Source organism: Mauremys mutica, chromosome 7, assembly GCF_020497125.1.
Source record: "Mauremys mutica isolate MM-2020 ecotype Southern chromosome 7, ASM2049712v1, whole genome shotgun sequence".
Taxonomy (NCBI): domain Eukaryota; kingdom Metazoa; phylum Chordata; order Testudines; family Geoemydidae; genus Mauremys; species Mauremys mutica.
Genome location: NC_059078.1, coordinates 20391250 through 20413646, shown reverse-complemented (window position 1 = coordinate 20413646; position 22397 = coordinate 20391250). Strand labels below are relative to the sequence as shown.

General features: G+C 45.5%; 2 protein-coding genes across 2 annotated transcripts in view; one reads left to right on the top strand and one right to left on the bottom strand.

Moving 5' to 3' along the window:
- Positions 1 to 22397, bottom strand: part of UROC1 (urocanate hydratase 1) — a 103284-nt gene that overhangs the window by 71816 nt on the left and 9071 nt on the right. Inside the window, exons 2-4 of the mRNA XM_045022784.1 lie at positions 17274 to 17404; positions 15975 to 16102; positions 7197 to 7327 (exon numbers count right to left, since the gene is read on the bottom strand). Coding sequence (XP_044878719.1) covers positions 7197 to 7327; positions 15975 to 16102; positions 17274 to 17404 — 390 coding nt within the window. The remainder of the gene's footprint in view (positions 1 to 7196; positions 7328 to 15974; positions 16103 to 17273; positions 17405 to 22397) is intronic.
- LOC123373705 (netrin-4-like) overlaps positions 20558 to 22397 on the top strand; it is a 66049-nt gene continuing 64209 nt past the window's right edge. Inside the window, exon 1 of the mRNA XM_045022785.1 lies at positions 20558 to 21039. Within this exon, the coding sequence (XP_044878720.1) occupies positions 20973 to 21039 (67 nt within the window). The 5' untranslated portion in view covers positions 20558 to 20972. The remainder of the gene's footprint in view (positions 21040 to 22397) is intronic.

The following is a 22397-nucleotide window of genomic DNA, read 5'->3' as shown; positions in this document are numbered from 1 at the left end:
GGTCTAGAAACCGTGACCTACAAGGAAAAATTGAAGAAAAAAAATGGGTTTGTTTAGTCTGGAGAAGAGAAGACTGAGGGGGGACGTGAAGTACGTAAACGGTTGTTATAAATAGGAGAGTGATAAATTGTTCTCCTTATCCACTGAGGACAGGACAAGAAGCAATGGGCTTAAATTGCAACAAGGGAGATTTAGGTTAGACATTAGGAAAAACTTCCTAACTGTCATGGTAGTTAAGCACTGGAACAAATTACTTAGGGAGGTTGTGGAATCTCTGTTATTAGAGGTTTTAAAGACCAGTTTACACAAACACCTGTCAGGGATGGTCTAGATAATATTTAGTCCTGCTTCAGTGCAGGGGACTGATTCCATAAGCAACCATACAATCCCTATTCTTAGATATCTGCTAACACAAAGAATGTTGCTATGTGAACAAGGATATTAATGAAACAGAAACACGCTGACCCACATTCCATAGGAAACACAAATAAACAAACGAAAACAAAGTGTGCCAGGTGGGAAAGAAAAGACTTTCTATTTTTGAGATTCAAATAAACTGTTATAAAAATGGAAAATGAAAAATAAACAAGCGATAAATAGTATCTGATGCAATCAAAGAATTAGGGTATGTCTACACTACAAGAGTAGTTCGAATCAACTTAAGTCAAATTTGTAGAATCGACCTTACAAAGTCAAATTTGTGTGTCCACAGTAAGGACACGAATTCGACTTTGTGAGTCCACACTAACGGGGCAAGCGTCGAAATTGGAAGCAATGCACTGTGGGAAGCTATCCCACAGTTCCCGCACTCCCCGCTGCCCATTGGAATTCTGGGATTTCCCCCCAATGCATGCTGAGGGGAAAACTGTGTCGAGGGTGGTCTTGGGTAACTGTCAGCATTCCACCGTCACTCCCGCCGGCGGGAAATCAGTTCACGCACTTTTCCTGTTAGTGACAGCGCGGATGCCACAGCACTCCACTGCAATCATGGAGCCCGCTGCGATCATCGCTGCACTTATGGCCGTTGTCAACTCCTCGCACCTTATCGTACACCTCTTCAACAGTCAGATGCTGAGAAATCGGGCGAGGTGGCTCCGGCAGCGCGGTGAGGACATGAAGTCTCAGAGTGGCACAGACCTCTCAGAAAGCACGGTACGCCGCGCCGTGGAGCTCATGGTGGCAATGGGTCATGTTCATGCTATGGGATGGCGATTCTGGGCCCGGGAAACAAGCACGGACTGGTGGGACCGCATAGTGCTGCAGGTCTGGGATGAATCACAGTGGCTGCGAAACTTCAGGATGCGTAAGGGCACTTTCCTTGAACTGTGTGACTTGCTGTCCCCTGCCCTGAAGCGCAAGGACACCCGCATGCGAGCAGCCCTGAGTGTGCAGAAGCGAGTGGCCATAGCCCTCTGGAAACTTGCCATGCCAGACAGCTACCGGTCAGTAGCGAACCACTTTGGCGTGGGCAAATCTACCGTGGGGGTTGCTGTGATGCAAGTAGCCAACGCAATCGTTGAGCTCCTGCTCTCGAAGGTAGTGACCCTGGGAAACGTCCAGGTCATCATAGATGGCTTCGCCACGATGGGATTCCCAAACTGCGGTGGGGCTATAGATGGGACTCACATCCCTATCCTGGGACCGACCCACCAAGCCAGCCAGTATATTAACCGAAAGGGCTACTTTTCAATGGTGCTGCAAGCACTGGTGGACTATAGGGGACACTTTACCAACATCAACGTCGGGTGGCCGGGCAAGGTTCATGACGCGCGTGTTTTCAGGAACTCTGATCTGTTTAGATGCCTGCAGGAAGGTAGTTTCTTCCCGGACCACAAAATAACTGTTGGGGATGTGGAGATGCCTATAGTGATCCTCGGGGACCCAGCCTACCCGCTAATGCCCTGGCTCATGAAGCCCTATACAGGCGCCTTGAACAGCGACAAGGAACTCTTCAACTACCGGCTGAGCAAGTGCAGAATGGTGGTGGAGTGTGCTTTCGGACGTCTCAAGGGGAGATGGCAAAGCTTACTGACTCGCTCGGATCTCAGCGAAACCAATATCCCCATTGTTATTGCTGCTTGCTGTGTGCTCCACAATCTCTGTGAGAGCAAGGGGGAGACCTTTATGGCGGGATGGGAGGTTGAGGCAAATCGCCTGGCTGCTGATTACGCTCAGCCAGACACCCGTGCAATTAGAAGAGCCCAGCGGGAAGCGCTGTGCATCCGGGAGGCTTTGAAAGATAGATTCCTCAGGTTGCAGGGTAACCTGTGACTATTCAGGTTCTTTACAGAGAAGCTGAACCTGCCCCTCTTTCAGTTACTGTTGACTTTCTTTTGCGGTTACATAGCCCATTCACCACGTTTCCCCCCTTCCAACACACATTTAAAAATAAAGTTAATGGAATATTGTTAACAACGTTTTCTTTACTAATGAATTTGCATTAAAGGGTTGAAACAGGGACGCAGACTGTGGTGGGTAGGGTGTGCAGTGATGTACAGACCACTTCTACACTAGAAGAATGACAGGCTCCTGCCCCTAGAGCGGTCTGCACTGCCGGACTGGTTGTTTCAACGAAGCCTGCCATCCCTCCTTTTCGGGACTCTGTGTGCGGGGGCTATGTGGCCTTGTGGCGGGGGAGGACTGGGGGGAGGACATTTACAGGTGGGTGTGAAGGAAGGGATGAGGGGTGCAGGCTCTGGGCTGGGGGTGGGGGCGTAGGAAGGGGTGAGGGGTGTGTGGGAAGGGGAGGAGGTGTAGGGGGATGAGGGCTCTGGCTGGGGCTGAGGGTTTGGGGCACTGGAGAGGCTCAGGGCTATGGTGGAAGGGCAGGGTAAGGGCAGCCTGCCTTGCCCTTTGTGTATGGCAGGCGCTAGGACCCTGGGGCACCAGACAGCATTTCTGCGGGGAGCCGCTCTACTGTCAGGCAGGTACGCAGCGCGGCGGGGCGGGGGGAGACCCGTGGGGGCCAGGGCCCGATCCAGGCAGGGCCAGGGGAGAGACCCAGCTCCAAATATAGCTGGAGCAGGGCACCTGCCGCCTATGCACAGAACATGAAAAACACCTCCCAGACTGACCAAGGTGCCTAGTGACTGCACTGTGTGTGTGACCTGCTGTAGATCCTGCCCCCATGTCTGTACCCAGGTAATGGTGACCGTCCTATGCAATTACCAAACCCCTCCCCGCCTTCACACAAAGTCTTCTGTAAAGAAACATGACAGAAACAGTAATGAACAGCAAACTATTTTTAATAATCAACTACACAGTGAGGGGACGAAACTGGGATTTGGGCTTGGGTGATCCAGGAAGGGAAGGACTTCTCATACTTTAGGGAATGAGAGCTGTTTGGTACTTGAGCACTCTGCTGGGGTGGAGTGACAGTTTTCACGGCCCCTGGTGCCCCTCCTTCTTGTTATTTTGGGTGAGGCAGGTATTGGACTTTGTGGCGGGGGAGGGCGGTTGCAGATACAGTGCAGGGGGGCTCTGTCCTCCTGTCTGCGGTCCTACAGAACATCCACAAGGCGCCTGAGCATGTCCGTTTGCTCCCTCATTAGTCCAAGCAGCGTTTGAGTCACCTGCTGGTCCTCCAGACGCCATCTGCCCTCCCGTTCGCTGTGTGAGCGCTGCTACTGAGAGAGGTTCTCCCTCCACTGGCTCTGCTGGGCCGCCTCGGCTCGGGAGCAGCCCATAAGTTCTGCGAACATCTCGTTCCGTGTCTTTTTCTTGCGCCGCCTAATCTGCGCCAGCCTCTGTGAGGGGCATGCTGGAGCAGGTCGGGATACAGTTGCAGCTGTGTGATGGGAAAAAGAGATTGACTTCCTTATAAAGATACAGTTTTGCAATGAAGAAACATAGTCTAGTCAGTCTCTGTGAACAAGACCATGCACAGCACTCACTCAGGGAAAGTTCGAATTTTCGGAATTCGCTTTCATTGCCTGGGGGATTGCACTGCAGATCAGACAAGCGGGGCAGGACAGCAGAATCCGTGGAGCAGCCAGGCATGGTAAGCCAAAAACTTTTGGCTGCTTAAAAGTCAATGTATATCACTGTCCTCTTGCTACAGGCAATCCTGAAAGCATAAACTCTGCCCCTGTTGCACCCCCTCGCGTCTGTTCCCTGGGAAAGATCCCTGTATGCTGCCACTCTGCAGCCTCCACCACGTGGCTGTAAAGTGATGCTCATTGTTATGCAAAGGAATAGTGAAGCACTCCCAATACTAATAGTACACAAATTACTGTAATTAAATGCAGGAGTCTCCGAGCGAGATCACCCTGAGGAGGGTCACTGAGGCAGATAGAGAGCGCATGCTGCGTGAAAGCCAGCACAAACCAGGGGCCTATGCTGCCATGCTCGTGGAGGCAATGCTCCCGGAGTACCTGATGATAGCCTGGCGTGGAAAAGTGTGCTACCACGGAGCACCCAATAAGGCAGCTCTCCCCAGGAACCTCATGCGGAGGCTTTTCGATTACCTGCAGGAGAGCTTCTCAGAAATCTCCCAAGAGGATTTCTGTTCCATCCCCATATATCTTGACCTTCTTTTCAACTAGTAACTATTCCTGCTCCATTAAAAATAAATATTAACATGTTTAAAGCACTTACAGACTGATCCTTCCCCTGATTCACGGTCCGGGGTAACGGCTGGGGAGGGTTGGTAGGGGATCTCAGTGAGGGTGATGAAGAGATCCTGGCTGTCGGGGAAATCAGCGTTGTAAGCGTTGTCAACTGCCTCGTCCTCCTCATCTTCCCCGTCCGCGAACATCTCCGAGGAACAGTCCGTCGACAGTATCCCATCCTCAGAGTCCATGCACACTGGTGGGGCAGTGGTGGCAGACCCACCGAGAATGGCATGTAGTGCCTCGTAGAACCAGCATGTCTGGGGCTGGGCTCCGGAGCGTCCGTTTGCCGCTCTGATTTTTTGGTAGCCTTGTCTCAGCTCCTTGACTTTCACGCGGCACTGCGTTGTATCCCGGCTGTATCCTCTGAGTGCCATGGCTTTGAAGACCTTCTCGTAGGTCTTTGCATTCCGTTTGTTGGAGCGCAGCTCCGAAAGCACAGACTCATCGCCCCACACAGCATGAGATCCAAGACTTCCTGGTCAGTCCATGCTGGGGCCCTCTTTCTAGTCTGAGATTCCCTGGACTCCTCTGCTGGAGAGCTCTGCATCGTTGCCAGTGCTGCTGAGCTCGCCACGACGTCCACACAGGAAATGAGATTCAAACTGGCCAGACAGGAAAAGGAATTCAAATTTCCCCGGGGCTTTTCCTGTGTGGCTGGTCAGAGCATCCAAGCTCGGACTGCTGTCCAGAGCGTCAACAGAGTGGTGCTCTGTGGGATAGCTCCCGGAGCTACTAAGGTTGATTTGCATCCACACTTAGCCTAATTCGACATAGCCCTGTCGAATTTAGCGCTACTCCCCTCGTCGGGGAGGAGTACAGAAGTCGAACTAAAGAGCCCTCTATGTCGAATTAAATAGCTTCGTGGTGTGGACAGGTGCACGGTTAATTCGAATTAACGCTGCTAAATTTGAATTAAAGTCCTAGTGTGGACCAGGCCTTACTGACATTAGAGATGGAAATGATCTGGTGGGCCATCTAATCTAATCCCAGTCAGGGCGAGTTCGTCCCCAACTTTTTAGTGTTCAGTGCTTTGTGCTACCTAGAGGCCAATCCTGCAGTCCTAGTCAAACAAAACTCCCAATGTCTTTAGCATGCAGTTTGTCTTAGTTTAGGTCTGCAGGCTTTCGCCTCAGTCTCATGCTGAGAGCATGGAGACACGGTTGTTTGCACAAATCTGAGTGCTTTATAGTTACTTGTTTTATTTATTTAGATTTCTGTTAAGATATTAAACATGCCCTGTTTGACACAAATTAGAACAATTAATCAGACTAGAAACAACAGCTAACACTCCAGCAGGCCCTCAACAAAACTGCTCTGCTCCACAAACCTTTGCCCCTCTCCAAAAGCTTGAATAAATTTATTGCCCCTTACAGCACTCTCCAAATGTCAACAGGCCTAGCATATTTCAGATCAGGGTCAGGCAGCAGGTTCCAAAGCTGAGGGCCCCTCATGCAGAATGCGCTACCTCTCTTTTAAATCAAGGAGGATCCAGCTCTGAAGCCTCCCTTATGTGGCATGAGGAGAGAGCCAGTCTCTCAAATAGGCGGCTCTAAAGCCACTCAGGGCATTTGACCTCTCCCACTGATTCACCAATGGTTGGCTTCAACATTCCAACAGTCTATGGATTGAAATCTATAGTCTATAAATAATAACTGAGGAGTTTTGCCAGCCAACAGAATTCAGCTTCAGCACAAGCCGCAGTGCCTATAAGACTTACTCAGAGCTCGTACGGTTGGGACTGTACATCGGATGCTTGTGAAACACTACAGGCACCTCTGAATTTGGGCATTTGTCAGACTTCAGTGGTGCATAGGCCTTGTGCAGTCTCTCTGCACAGGGATGAATTTCACCCCAAGCATTTTACAAGCATTGCAGGAGCTCGAGCTGATGCTGTAAGAGCCTGAAGTAAATGTCTCCAGAGTAGACCAGCTTTTAAATAAGGAGCACAGTATAACGAGCGATAGAGAGGGGAGGGCCTAGCCAGTGGCCACCCACAAGGGTGCCCAATATTTCCCTTGTTGGACAGCGGAATGCTCACTAATGCCAAGGGGAATTTCATGTGGCTAGAGAGCAATACAGAGTCTGGAGCAGGGCCGGCTCTACCATTTTTGCCGCCCCAAGCAAAAAAAAAAAAAAAAAGCCGCTTGGACTGTGCCACCCGAACTGCCGAGGCAAAAAAAAAAAAAAAAGCCACCTGGACTGTGCCGCCCCAAGAATGGACAGAATGCTGCCTCTTAGCATGTGCCGCCCCAGACACGTGCTTCCTCCGCTGGTGCCTGGAGCCGCCCCTGGCCCGGAGTATGAAGAACCTCTGTTATGCAGCTTATGGGGCAGCATTCCAAAACTACGACTGTAGCTCACTATCAACAAAGCTACTGTTTTCTAATTACATACAAGACGCAATATTTATTCGTTTGATTGATTCATTTCATTAATATGTCTTGACACTGTTTCTAGATGGGCTTAAGTGAGGCCTCACTGGGGCATAGGCTTTGGGCGAGCCCTGTGCACAGAAGTGAATTTCATATCCAGAGTACAACAAGCATGTCAGTGCAATTCTGAAAAGTCCCCTCCCAACCTTACCTCATCTCAATTTCTGGGCAGAATCTGTACATGTATATGTGGCCATACAGCTTGAGCTCTTCTGCAAATTCCAGCGCCAGCTCTTTATGGACTTCGGGTGGGAAATAACGCAAGGCATTTTGCAAAGCCAGCTGTCAAAGAAAAGGGCATGGGTAAAATGAAGGTGACGAGGTGGGTGGTTATCATAACAACATGAGCTTTATGAGATATGATGGGAAACCTGCCCAGATTGTAAGAGTTTTCAAGGTTACTGCCCTTAAAAGAATAACAGCCCAAGAAGTATGAAAGCTGAGCATTTCTGATGATATTTCTTCATCCTAATCCTTGCACAAGCAGAAAAATACTCTGGCTCAGATTCTCTGCTACGCCTAGTCTCCACCAACCACAGCAGTAGAGGGAGGGGAGGACAGCAAAGGAGCCATCTGAAGATAACCAGGCAGTAGGGTTCTGGCCACTCTTTTCCTGTCCCCGGCATCCCACTACACTCGGCCAGGAAGGCAGTGGTATAGGAAACAGCTCTGCTGTCTCTAAACGAGTTGAGGGCTCCCTGAGGCCAGGGGAAGCCTTAACTGTGGGGCTACAGCCAGTTTATAGCCCCTTTGCACCTCTGGAGTAGCACAAAGGGGCTAGATTGGGCTAGACAATCTGAGCCTCTAACATATTTATTAAGCAAACCCAACAATAGGGAGTAGAACAAGCTTCAGCTCAACTCAAAGGCAGCAACCATGTCTTCAGACTTTTGGTCAAGTTTCATGTATATGGTGCTATGCACAGATGTTCAATAAATAACCATAACACCATGATGGGCAGTATTCCATTTGCAGTCTGGTGCAATTTCTGGTCTTTTTTATCTTCTCAATGTGCATATATAATTCCCATTAATTTTAATGTAAGTATGGTATGTAAATCAAGTAAAGATTAGCCATAAATACTCATGTGCCTAGCTCTTCTAAAGATGTTTGCCCATCATTTCTAACCCTTTACAGAAGAAAATGTTCACATTTTATTTATCTTTGTTCTTTGCTTCTGTAGGTTAAGTTATGATGGTGGAATTTTTAGGGACAATCCCACAGAGGGAGTGAAACAATGGTAGACATGAGGCAGTTTCAATTTGTTATGTGCAAAATTTGCCCATGTGCAGAAGGTTTGCTCAAAATAGGACTTTAATGGGATTTAAGTGATGCATAGGTCTTGTTCTAGCTCTCTGCATAAAGATCAAATTCATTCAGAGTATACTCGTAGCAGGATACCTACACTTGATAGTGGATTCTTGTAGGATCTCTCCCATTAAAAGTAACCACTAGACGTTTGTGAAATCCTCATAATGAAATGTAAATTCAAGGTTTTTCACATTCCTTACAAACTGGAAAATGGACTAATTTTCACAGAAAACCTCGCTAAGGTATGCATGTTATTTAGGTAAAACCAGGACCAATTTCAATTAAAAATGGACCAGTTTTTGAACAAAAATGTGGAAAAAATAAGACTATTTTTCAGTAAAGGAAAACATATAAAAATGTGTAAAACATACAGAATTTTGAAATTACTGAAAAATTAATTGTTGGAATGAATAAAGCCATTTCATCCAACACTGTACGTGAGTGAGAGAAATCATACAAAATTTTGTATATTTTATGTGAAATTTTAAATGCCAAAATAATCACAGGTGGGTGGCATTTTAGGCAAATCACACATACTGTTCTTGATACTTATCAGGTATTTATTACTGTTCCATCAGTGAGAAAATCAAACTATGAATTGCTAAGGTTATTTAAAGCTATATTTTTGTGGAGTTATTTTATTTTACAGTTGTTCAGCACAGCTAGCCAGAAACAACAGCAATTGCAGGAAGTGGCTGTGGACGTAAGTAGTGTTCTTTCTTGTAAGTCAGTACTGAACCAATTCTCCATTGTTGTGCTAGGGGGCGCTGTGCTGCCAAGGGAGCTATTGTTCAGAAATGACAACAATGCGGTCCTAGCCGCTGGTGGACACTGAAGATCTCATGGCACGTTCCATAAGAGTAGGGTTTTCACCCCTGTGTCAGGGGCAAAATCACATTACATGCTGCTTGCCTAAGAGTCTTCCTGCCTAAGTTCCAGTTGGATAAGTATTCTCATCACTTTCCATCCCAAGCTAGCAGCGTGTGTTGCTATGTATTATTATGCATTTGCTACAATTTTCTCCAGTGGTGGGTGTATTTTCATATTAAACTGATTCTTGCACATGGAATAAAACTCTTCAGGCTGTGCTAAGGCACTGTATTCCCTCTGTCTGCAGAGATATTGCCCATAGTTTGCAAAGCACATTGGTATCCTTTGAGAAGAAAGGTGATACACATAAGCTATTATCTTTATGTAATGTTTTGTTAAATCATGTAGCCAATATGTATTCCACATTCTGGTCTATTAGAGCCATAATGAGGCCAAAAATTTTACAATCTTTAAAAGGCTAATTGCACACAAAGGTCACGAAAAAGATTTTCCACTTGCATTATAAATGGCAGCACTATCCAAGCTGCTTTCCGGTGAAGATAGTCTCAACCCATATTTAACTTAATAGCTTCATTTGGGTGATTTGTAGGGAATGGAGACAGAGTTTGCTTTAAGATCTGATGAGATCACATCATCTCAGCATGTGGGAGACTCTAGTTTTGGAGAGGGAGGAATACAGCACATATGCCCTGCACTTGCAACACCCTCTAGTGGTTGCATGAGGGAGTCATGGATGCAGATAATTTATAGAGAATGCGAACTGAAGTAGTGCAGTATGGGAATAATAGCGCTTAGAACAGTGAAAACCCACAGACTCAACCTAATTATTCTCAGCATAGTCATTATTCTCTGGAGACAAGACACTTTGGCAAAAGCCCTTAAAACCCATACAAAACCCAAGCCTTGGCCCAGTGGCAAATCTCTAGTTGACTTCAACGGGCCACGGTTTGGTCTTTATGGCTTAGAGTTCTCCAGCTAACTCACCACTTGAGCGTGCAAGCCTTCCACACACAAAACTCTCTGTCTTCAATGAGAACTAGCATTCATAACTGCCAGAAGAGACAAGATGATGACTATGTAAGAAAATGTTCCTGGCATAGGTATGCTTGCATTTGAGCACATAGGGTCAGATCCAATTTGAGGTCAACAGAGCTATGACCATTTACACCAGCTGAGAATGTGGCCAATAAAATCCAGAGGCTGGAATTTGCCATTTTATCAACAGTATGAAAAGAAAAAAAATTCATTCACTGGATGTAGAAAATGCAAATTATTTTTTTAAATTCAACTACCCCTCCAGCAGCTAGATAAGCAGTTGTTTTTCAAGAGCATGTTACTAGCGAACACAAAAATCCCAGCTATAATTAATATATGGTAAGATTGGGTGTTTTTGTTAGAATGTCGTATCAGCTGCAGTCAGCGATAACGACAATGATTTAACTCTGGAGAATTTCAAATGAGAGGATAAAATTATGCCACACACTCTTAAAAATAAAATACAATTATCTGGGATAAAATTCTATGCGTGTGGCGGGGGCGGGGGGAGAAATGTGTAACAGGAAAAGGGAAAATATTGCAACATTTGGAATTATGGCTGTGTTCTATGTTGAATATCGAGTGCTGGAGGAATGAAAATGTTCTCTTTCTAACCTGGCTAGAATTATTCAATAAATATCCTGCATTATTTGTAGTATAACGGGATTGCTAGAGATATTTTTACCTAATCTACAAATACAGTTTTATAAATTCAAACAGTTTAACATGTAAGTAAATACTAGAGCTGGGGAAATGGTGTGAAAACATTTTTGTGACTATCTGCCTGGATTTTTTTGGCTGAGTGGATGCCCTATTTGTGTTCCCTTTCCAAGAGCATCCAAGAGATTGCATTTTGTAATACAAACATTCATGCAAATGAATTCTAAAGTTGCATGCGCTTGTATTGGCAGAAACCAAAGTGAATTCTCAGATGAAAGTATCTATACCAAAAGCGCTTGTATGTGTGTCCAGAGAAGATAAGCAATACCATGTGGCTTATGTGACCAATCACAACTAAGCAGCACATCTTTAATTTTGTATGTTCCTGGCCTCTACATCACTTAAATCCCACTAAGTCATCAAAACATGGAGCCTTGGCCTGGACCTTTGAATAGGAGTGAATTTCATCTATAATAAATGCATTTCTGGAAGTCAACATTTCCTTGTGATTATTCTGCAAGCAGAGAAAGAGATGAAGAGCCTGATTTTCAGAGATGCTTGGTACTTATGGCTCCTATTGACTTCATCTCATGCTGCAAGTGCTCAACGCCTGTGAAAATCAGGCTTTAACCTCACTTACAATGTATATGAAAGTCAATAGGACCTATGCTCCTAAGTCACTTAGACTTTTTTTTGAAATCCCAACCCTTAATTAATTATTCGTTGAGAGTATTTCAACCAGGTTACCTAAGTACAATATAAGAACTTGACCCAACATTTCCTTCTTAGACATGCATGGTGGATCATGCCTAATATTTGCTCTCATTTTGAAGCACTCCACTAGCTGTTCAATTTTCTTGCTCAATAGAATCACATGCCCCATTGTGTTCTAAGCAGAGCATGCCCCTCCTGTCATTTAAATAAAAGTGAATCCTTGCACTAACTTCAACAGGAACCAGATAGCTATCAATAGATCCCGCTGCAATTGATCAACTGTCAACCTCTTTGTTATGGGGCTGTCTTGGGAAACCAAGAATATGAGAATATTAGAAATATTTTAATGGCTTTTCTTTCCTCCCTTCTAAAAACCAGTATCTGGGTTTGGATTTATATGACTGGCCTCAGTTTACCCTCATAACAACACTATCAGTACTTTCCACTGGAGGATCTCAAAGAACTTTTCAACCATGAAGATGAAGCCTTACGACCTCCTTGGGAGAGAGGTCACTATCATTGTTCCCATTTTACTGATGGGAAACTGAAGCCCAGAGAAGTGACACTCAAAGTCACATTGATTTCTTGGTTCCTTGTTCTGTTCTTTAACAATGAGATTAACTTTTCTTTCCTCCCATTTATCTTCTTGTATTTATATGTGTTTATAAGGCATTTATAGTGGGATTATTCTCTGAAAAGTGATTGCAAAAATGAGATTGTGGGTTTCACGTGTCATTCTCTCTCAATAGCATCCAATACAGATGACCTCAGTTTAGAAGTAAAAGTGGATCTTTCTGATTGGCCATTGTTGTAAACTCCACACAGGCTCTGAAAGTCCACCTGTGTTCTTTATGGCTAAGATTTTCCAAAGCAGAAGCCTAGAGTTAGACTTCTCCTTCCATACGTAGATTTCTAACTCAGTGGCCTGATTTTCAGAAATGCCAATCAACCAGAAGCTCCCACTGAGGTCAAATGTCCTCCCACTTCTCCACAGAGGTCAAAGGGAGCTGCTGGGGGCTCAGGCAGCAATTTCACAAAAGAGGCCACTTTAGGCCAGGGCCGCCCAGAGGGGGGTGGGCAAGAGGGGCAATTTGCCGACGGCCCTGGGCCCCACAGGGGCCCCCACCAGAGTTTTTCGGGGCCCCTGGAGCGGGGTCCCTCACTCGCTCCGGGGGGGCCCAGAAAACTCTTGCGAGGCCGGGCACAGGAGCTTCTTCTGCTCCTGGTCTTCGCCGGCGGCGGGTCCTTCCGCTCCGGGGTGGAAGGACCCCCCGCTGGCGAATTGCTGCCGATGACGGAGCGGGACCCGCCGCCGAAGTTCAGCTCGATCTTCGGCGGTAATTCGGCGGCGGGGGGCCCTTCCGTTCAGGGACCCGCCGCCGAAGTGCCCCGAAGACCCGCGGCAGGGACCCCCCTCCGCCGAATTACCGCCGAAGACCGGGCTGCACTTTGGCAGCGGGTCCCGCTTCGGCGGTAATTTGGCGGCGGGGGGGCCCCGCCAAAGGTCTTCGGGGCACTTCGGCGGCGGGTCCCGGAACGGAAGGGCCCCCCCCACCGCCGAAGACCCCGGGCCACCGGAATCCTCTGGGCGGCCCTGCTTTAGGCGCCTATTTTTGAAATCCTTGACCCATTCCTATTACATTATAACTACTAGCAAAGATACTCCAGTCAAAGCTTCCTGTTTGCAGAATGTTTAGCTTGACAGATGGAACCGGAAGGACAGAAGGCTTGAGCTTTCTGAGACGGGGAGGGAAAGACAGAGGTTATGGCTGTTTCAAGCGCTAGGCCATGAAAGTGGAAGCGAGTGAGCTCAGGAAACTTATAAACAAAATAGGTCCTCAGAAATGGTTTGGTTTATGCAAGGAGATTAAGGAGTGTACGGTAGGGACAATTGTATATCTTGTCAGCAAGCCCCAAGCCATATGGATTTTTCTAAATCTCATTTAAGGGTTTATATTATTACCAGAACCAGAAGCACAAGAAAATAAAACATTGCAATGGCTTAGAATTATTATTGCAAATACAGAAAAACTTAGACTGAAGGGATACAAACATCCTCAGCAAGTATAAGTCGCTCCATTGATTCCACGCCAGATGAGATGCTGGACTCTTTTTTCTGTTGTTCATTAGCTATTTTTATTAGAAAATAAATGTATTGTGGCATATAAAGAAAAATCTCCAGATAGTCCGAGTATTACACATCACTGGTAAAAGCTGAAATCCTGTCTCAAGGTTTTGAAACCACCTTGTAGAAAGACTATATTTTTTTAAGCATGGAAGGCATTTGGGCTTTCGGGTATCAGATAAATACCAGCTGAGACTCTCAACCTGTTAGGAGTTTAAAGGTGGAGGATTAAAAGCCAAATAAATCAGAAAGGAAGCTTTTAAATCTTTAACAGGCCAATAAAAAATTCACAACCAGCCTGATCTTTTATTAACTGTTATTGATAAGGAGGAGAAAGAAGAGGGTAGGATGCTGGAAACCAGATTGGGACTAAACCAATTTCTCCTGGGTTTGTTCCCAGAAAATACTTGACCTGAGGAAATAATGTGGAGTCCATGATCCATACTTTCCTCCTTGTGAGGTTATGGCGGGCAGGAAACTGTACTAGTTTCCATTCATAGAGTACCTGCCTTGTAGGAGAAAAGGGGCAAGGATCTCTCCATGATAAAGAGAGGGAGGTTGGCCTGCTAAAAGGTGAATATCTGTAGGTCCATGGAGATCTTGGAACATCTATGGAGATCGTATGCCTCTGCACAGCAGCTCCACTGATCTCCCGTCCTCCTGGCAGCAGGGCTCCTCCAAGAGCCACACAGTCATTAATTCCCCCACCTCAATCCCATGGCTGTGCTGTAATAGCCAAGGAGAACATTCCTCAGCAACAAAATAGCATTAATTCCTAATTGGATCTCTCATGGTTGTTCTCTTCTTGTTCCAAATGCCCCTGATGTCTCAATCCTTAGAAGTTGGGCTTCCATAGAGTCCCAAGGACTTGGGGAAAGATCTGAGATCTGGATCTCCCCAGGTATGCACCTCCACCCCAGCTGGTTTTTAACTATTTTGGTTCCTCCTTGCTTGGGGAAATGGACAGAAAGAATCTGACCTCAAGTGCCAATTCACCACTCACCTAAGCAGGTGTAACACCAAAGAAGTCTATGAATTTGTGCCTACTTTCACCAGCTGTGAATGTGTCCCTGTGTGTCTAGTATGGGGGGGGGGGAGAGGGAACATACAATGTTATATTATTATTGCTATTATTATCTGATGAAACATGGCCTTTCAGACTATTAAGGAACCCACTTGTTGCCTTTGAACATGCAAAACTCCTATTGACTTTTGTTTTAATGTAACCTCTTTACTGTTAAAAAATTTTAAATCTCTAATAAGGATTGAGCCTAATGATTACTTAACAGTGCAAGCTACTTGGTCAAACAAACAAAAAAAAAGAGATAGAATTGCACAACCAAGAAGAAATCATTAACTCAAACCCTTGAAGTCTGTGCCTCGGCAGAGAACACCATGACGTTTCTGATTAGGCTTTTAAATATATTTCCCCTTGTAACATCTTAAAATGCAAAACCAAAAAGGAATGTATGTGGATGGTTTGTAAACAGGTGTTGATCTTCCATACTTTGCATTGATCAATTTTGTGGGCTAAGCCTTCTACACATACACTAGGGCAGGGGTGGGGAAACTTTTTGGGCCGAGGGCCACATCTGCGTGGGGAAATTGTATGCAGGGCTGGGGCAGGGGGTTGGGGTGCAGGAGGGAGGGCGGGGCATGGGAGGGGGTGAGGTGTGCAGGAAGGGGCTCAGTGCAAGGGATTGAGGCAGAGGAGGGGTGCAGGGTGTATGAGGAGGCTCAGGGCAGGGGGTTGGGGTGCACAGGGGTGCAGGGTGCAGCAGGGGACTCGGTGACATGGTGGGGAAAGCCCATGGGCCGGATCCAAAGCCCTGAGGAGCTGGATCCAGCCCACGGGCCATAGTTTGCCCACCCCTGCACTAGGGAATTTTTTTTTTAAGGGGGATACTCATAAAATGTCCAGTGAAAAGTGCTGGATTGACAGCTACAGAGCCGAAAGTCCCATTTATCCCCAGAAAGCACCAAAAACTGCTGTGCAAGCCTCTCCCACACTGCCCCACCAACCTGTCTCAAACTTTTCTTTGGGGAGAAGCAATGAGGTGGAAAGCAGACGAGTCCCCATGGCGTCGTCCGTTAGCTGACAGCTCAGTGATATTAAAGCAACAATGAAACTTATTTAGTGGCCTTGTTCTTTGGCCCCCAAGCCCTGTGGAGCATTTGAGGCATTAGCCCTGCTGCTTTGAATGGCTAGAATCTGGTGGGAGGGGAGGCTCAGTCTTGCAAACCCCGTGTTACCTTTTCTTCCTGAGCGGTGAGGTTGGGGGTTCTCACAGGCGCGTGAGGTACTCCTTTCGTTCGCCCTCTGTTTTCCGGCAGGGGTTGTAGTGGAAGTCCCCCACAAATTTCTTCCAGGCTAGACATGTCTGCTGGGGAAATAGGAGATGAAGAAAAGGCTGGTTCAAGGGGAATGAGAAGTGGAAAGGGAGGTGTGTGAGCACCTGGGATGTGCAACAGCTATGAGGTCACCTCAGAGAGAACAGGCAAGCCTGTGGCTTTTGCAAACATGCCTCCCAGATTCAGAGAACAGACACCACAGGCGACACACCTCCTCACACTGTGAAATCCCATTGGTTCTTCCCTCCTCCCCCTAATAATGAATCATTTACCATTTTGCTTTTCAATCTCTGGATTTTTTTATTTTTTTTTGCAGCTGCTCTGCTAACACTTTGGGACACGTTTGGTCCAATCCTACATTCTTTGCAGACCACAAAGTCACATTGCCTTCAATGCAAAGTAAGGCTGATGGACTTCAAAAGGAGATTTGCCCGAGTAGAGATTCTATGATATGAGATTATAGATGGGTAAAGGCACAAAACTAAATATTGGGAACTTTCTCTTTCACACCTCTGGATAGTTCTGTACCTCACTCCTGAACATTACACTAATTGAAACTATTTCCCCATGTTAAAATAGCCTCACATCTTCTATGGGTCATCTCGATTATCACTTCAAAGGTTTTTTTCTCTCTCCTGCTGATGATAGCTCATCTCAATTGATTGGCCCCTTACAGTTGGTATGGCTACTCCCACATTTTCATGCTCTCTGTATGTATAAATATCTTCTTTCTGTGTGTTCCATACTATGCATCCGATGAAGTGGGTTTTAGCCCATGAAAGCTTATGCTCACATAAATTAGTTAGTCTCTAAGGTGCCACAAGTACTCCTGTTCTTTTTGCAGATACAGACTAACACGGCTGCTACTCTGAAATCACTCCTGACCAGTTTCCCTTTCTGTTAACAGCTGTTACCCATAATAGCAGTAAAGATGCCACCCCAAATAGGTTCCTGTTATTATATGTTCCTGAATTTTAACAGATTTAAACTGAAAATATATCAGTCTATTCAATATTGCTACTGATTTTGCTGTGCTACATAACAACAGCAGGGAGAAAATAAAGTTTCTCTTCTACCTGGCTTTTATACACCATGATCAGCAACAACCAGAGTTGCTAAGGATCTTCCCATTCAAACATCACAAACAAATATGCTTCCTGTGACTTTCCTCTGAACACGAAACATGAACTTTAATCTCACCTTTAAGCATTTGTTTAAATTGTGCAGCAGCTTTTTGGCCCTTGTTGCATTCACAAAGCCACAGCCTATGTCTGTGCTGACATTCACTGGGAGAATTGCCTGAGTAAGGACTCCAGGATTGAGCCCATAATCTGGAAAGAAAAGAGAGAGAGAGAAAATATTAATATAATGAACAGGTGTGAAATGGGAACATTTCAGACTTAAGGTCCATTGTCCTATGAAGTGTAAAAGGGTGAAATCAGTAGGGTTCTTAAGAAATCAAATAATGTTCTATAGAAATTGTTCTGAAAACCTATAGCATTTAAAAGAGAACGACGCCTTCTCTTATAGGTTTCCTTGAACAATCCTATAGAATCCTACAACAGGGATATTATTGGCTATTAAATTTGACAGAAGGGTTGAAAAATGTATAGAAAGGTTATTATTTTTTGCTATTAAATTCTATTGGACTTTTCCATAAGTGCAGCAATATACAAAACGGCAGATGAAATGTAATGTCGATAAATGCAAAGTAATGCACATTGGAAAGCATAATCCCAACTATACATATAAAATGATGGGGTCTAAATTAGCTGTTACCACTCAAGAAAGAGATCTTGGAATCATTGTGGATAGTTCTCTGAAAACATCCACTCAGTGTGCAGCGGCAGTCAAAAAGCAAACAAAATACTGGGAATAGTTAAGAAAGGGATAGAAAATAGGACAGAAAATATCATGTTGCCTCTATATAAAGCCATGGTACGCCCATATCTTGAATACTGTGTGCAGATGTGGTCGCCCCATCTCAAAAAAGATATATTGGAATTGGAAAAGGTTCAGAAAAGGGCAATAAAAATGATTTAGGGGTATGGAACGGCTTCTGTATGAAGAGAGATTAATAAGACTGGGACTTTTCAGCTTGGAAAAGAGAAGGCTAAGGGAAGATATGATTGAGGTCTATAAAATCATGACTGGTGTAGAGAAAGTAGATAAAGAAGTGTTGTTTACTACTTCTCATAACACAAGAACTAGGGGTCACCAAATGAAATTAATAGGCAGCAGGTTTAAAACAAATAAAAGGAAGTATTTCTACACACAACACACAGTCAACCTGTGGAACTCCTTGCCAGAGGATGTTGTGAAGGCCAAGACAATAACAGGGTTAAAAAAAGAACTGGATAAATTCATGGAAGATAGATCCATCAATGGCTATTAGCCAGGATGGGCAGGGATGTGGGCAGGGATGGTGTCCCTAGCCTCTGTTTGCCAGAAGCTGGCAATGAGCGACAGGGATGGATCACTTGATGATTACCTGTTCTGTTCATTCCCTCTGGGGCACCTGGCACTGGCCACTGCCGGAAGACAGGATACTGGGCTAGTTGGACCATTGGTCTAACAGTGTTAAACAATGATAACAACGCATTATGAACAAAGGCTTTCCATTAATGTTATATGGAGCTTCATCCGTGAGGTATTGCACATCCTCTGCTCCCACTGAACCCTACCAGTTTGAGCCCTAGGACAGTATTCTCATGGTTTATAATAGGTGACTGGAGTATTTTGCATAATTATTATGCATCATTCTAGCAGTTTTAAAAGAAGGGGGGAAACAAAAATATACAAATAACCTTCTCCCCCCCCCCCCCCCCCTTCCCTAGGTTTCCCAGTGTAACACATTCTTTATTTCTGATTTTAGGTTCTGATCCTGCAAACACTCAGGCAGGTGAGTTGCGTTTCTCATGTTTAGATTCCCATTGGGCCTGCTTCTGTCTCGGGAGTGCAGTTTAACTCAAGAGTAACTCCCCAGAAGCCCAGGGAGTGACACCGACACAAGGTAGGTTTAAGAAAGACAAGAGTCAGGCCCATGCTAGTCACCTGAAAAAAAGTCGGGCAGGGCTGTGTTTGCAGGATCGGGCCCTTCAGCAATGAGTTCTATGCTCTGAACAACTTACACCTGTGCCAGCCCCCATGGAGACAAACGAGCTCGAAACCTGGTGCCAGGCACTGCTTGTGTGGCTCTGCTTGCAAGCTTGGGGCTAGAGCCTGGGGGTTCTTTGGTGCAGGGCCTGTCTTGTTTTGTGCCTTGCACAGAGCAGGGCACACACACACGTATCACACCTCGCCTGGCAGGCTGGCCTAGCAGATCCGTTGCCATTTGTTTTCAAATCCCCTCCTACCCTCTGAGCTCACTGCTCCCTCCTTGCTCTGGACGCTATTTGCTCCCCGCTGTCTCTGTCTGGTTGGTAACCTGCAGCAGGCAGGTGTCATTTGCCCGGCTGCCTGATAGAGGGCGCTGCAGAGGCGAGAGCCGAGCAGCTGGTGGGAGGAGTCCCCCCGCCCCCGCCGCCAGTCTCACATGCCGGGTATTTAATTTAAAGGCACAGGAGCAAAATTGGGGCGCGCTTGAGTTGAAAGTGACAAGCCTGCTCTAACCTCTCCCCCCACCCAGCCTGGCTCCTGGAGGAGGCAGATGCGGCTGGCAAACAAATAAAACATGCGTCTGAAGCAAGGATTAGCCACAAGCCCAGACGAAGGGGTGTGGAAACGACACCCCCCACCACCACCACCACCGCCGCAAAAAACATATAAAGAACAGGAAGAAGATCCCATGTGATAATAATCCCCTTTGCAGCCAGACAGCACTGGAGGGCAGAGCTGGCCAGTTAGGACGGAGGGATGTGCTAGCAGCTGAAGGGAGACAGAGAGAAAACTTGAAGATAACTAAATAGCACAACGAGGGGGCGAAACCTCTGTCCAGATAGCAAAAGGGAGGATCTCTCGCCCCCCACCCCTTTTTCTGCAAGGCATATGGGAGGGAGGAATAGTTCCTCCAACCCCCTCCCGAACCCCCAGCTCCCCTAAACCGAATGCTACCCGCTCCCGACCAGGCACCTAATCTGTCATAATTTCCAGGAACATATCAAGTCCCAGGAGGCAGAGAAGAACAGTAACGGGGGGCAATCGATTGTGTGTGCACTGACACCAGGGCCAGGGGTGACTTCATTATTACCCTTTGACGACCAGTCAGTGAGGCTAGCGCCTTGGTGGAAAAGTGAGAGCAGGGATAGCAAGGCGGTGAGAGAGAGAGAGGAGTAATTGTCCGATCATCTCTCAGAAAGAAAAGCAAACTTGAGTCTTCCTATGACCCTCTGCCTCAGGGAGCAAAAGGGAAGAGCGCACTGTCTAGGACAAAATTCATAACAAAGCAAGGTTTTAATGGTGCCTGGCCCCTAATTGCACCCCCATTAGCAGCAGAGGGAGGGGGCGGGGGGAGGGGATAAGGGGGGCGGGGGACCCAAGAAGCAAGGACCGCAAATGAAAGTGAAAGATTAAAATAGCAAGAAAAATAACTGCATATTATCAGATCTGACCGGAGACCTGAGCTTTGCTTTGCTTCCTCAGTGATGGTTTGTCTCGGGGCTGTGTCAGGCATGTGAATTTCACCTACTTTCTGGATGCAAAGGGGTAACATCTACCCATTCCTTTATTTATTTGGAAGCAATGTGGGTCACACACAGAGAAGCCATCTGAGACCTGGAAAGCTGTCTGGATTGAAAATAAAACAAGAAGAATGAGACACCAGCCAGGATCCCTGCCCTGAGAGGAAGGTGAAGAAAGAAAGAAAGAAAGAAAGAAAGAAAGAACATGCAGACACCAAACCTGTAGATTTATGACATTCTTTTTGCTCCATTAAGGACAGATATTTTTCCCCTTACAGACATGCAGCATAAAGGCATCATGCTGATTGTGTTCTTGGAGTACATTGTTTCTGGTCATGGTGAGGCAGGTAAGCAAAAATCAGTCAGTATTGTCAGTCATGGGACAGTTAAACCTAACTTAAAAAAAAAAGAAGGAGGCGGAGATGGAAGGAGGGAAAGCAGATATTTAAAGTCTCTTAGTAAGGTTCTTTCTTTCTTTCTTTCTTTCTTTCTTTCAGGAATCTGGGCTAACCAATATAAATATTTTTCCTTCCTCCTATATACCCCATTCTGCTTTCCTATGAATTAAAATAGGATGTGCAATTTATCAGCTCATTTTATTACAAGAAAATAACATATTGTCTTTGTTTATTGAAAGAAAGAAAGAAAGAAAATTGGGTGGATGGGTGGGGAAGACTTGAGATATTCCAATAATTTATTTTGATAGGGGATACTATCTTCTTAGATAGGACAAGAGTCAGATGCCAGTTTCTTTAGATGGCACTGCTGAAAAGATCCGAACTATGTTACGGTTAGTTTTATTACAAAAATAATTAAAAGACAGAGCCATTCCATCTAGAAAATATTATTGCTATCGTATAAGGATAGACCATTCACTCAAGTTTCTTCTTACTTTGATCAGGATTTGATGAACAAGGTTAACTTAAAATGGTTAATGTTTGAAAGTCAGTAGGACTAGGACCAATGCATAGCAGCTGGACATTTTTCATATTTGATTAAACTGCACTGGTATTTACATAGGATTCTAAAAATATCTCGGTTATGATAAAGAATGGCTCCCCTGAGGGCATGGAAGCTGGGCATTGGAGTGGAAGAACAGCTTTTCCTGCCATGGTTTAATACATCTTTAAGGTTGAAAGGATAATAAAAAACAGGATGGACTATGATGAACTATGCTGATCAGATCAGAAAAATATTAAAACAGTATTGATAAAACAAGAGATGAGCCAGTGGGTTGGTTCATGTGTCTTTTTCATCAGGGAATTGACTTAGGATCTCTCTTGCTCTCTTTAGAGAAGGCTGGTTTAAATTTCACTTGCATGTCCAGAGTATTGCATTGATAACATCATTTTCCATACAGTGTCTTGAAAGATAATTACATTTTCTGCTTTCTGCCTCTCTCCATTAAAATCAAGGGCAGACAAGGCTGCTTCAATACAAGTTATTCATTCTTTTACTAGACTATATTTTACAACATGATTAGACATTAGATTTCCATAAGTGCAAAAAAAATTAAGGTAAAAAGAACTGAAATCACAGTAACCAGAGAAATATTATCCTACATCACACAGAGGTTTATCTGCAATCAGAACAGAGTCTAGCTAGCCCAGCATTATAGGGAAAGGTTATAGGGAAGTGCACAGTATCTCCCATCATGTATTTACACCTCCAGCCCCTTAGTCTCTCATCCGAGGCAACAGCTAGT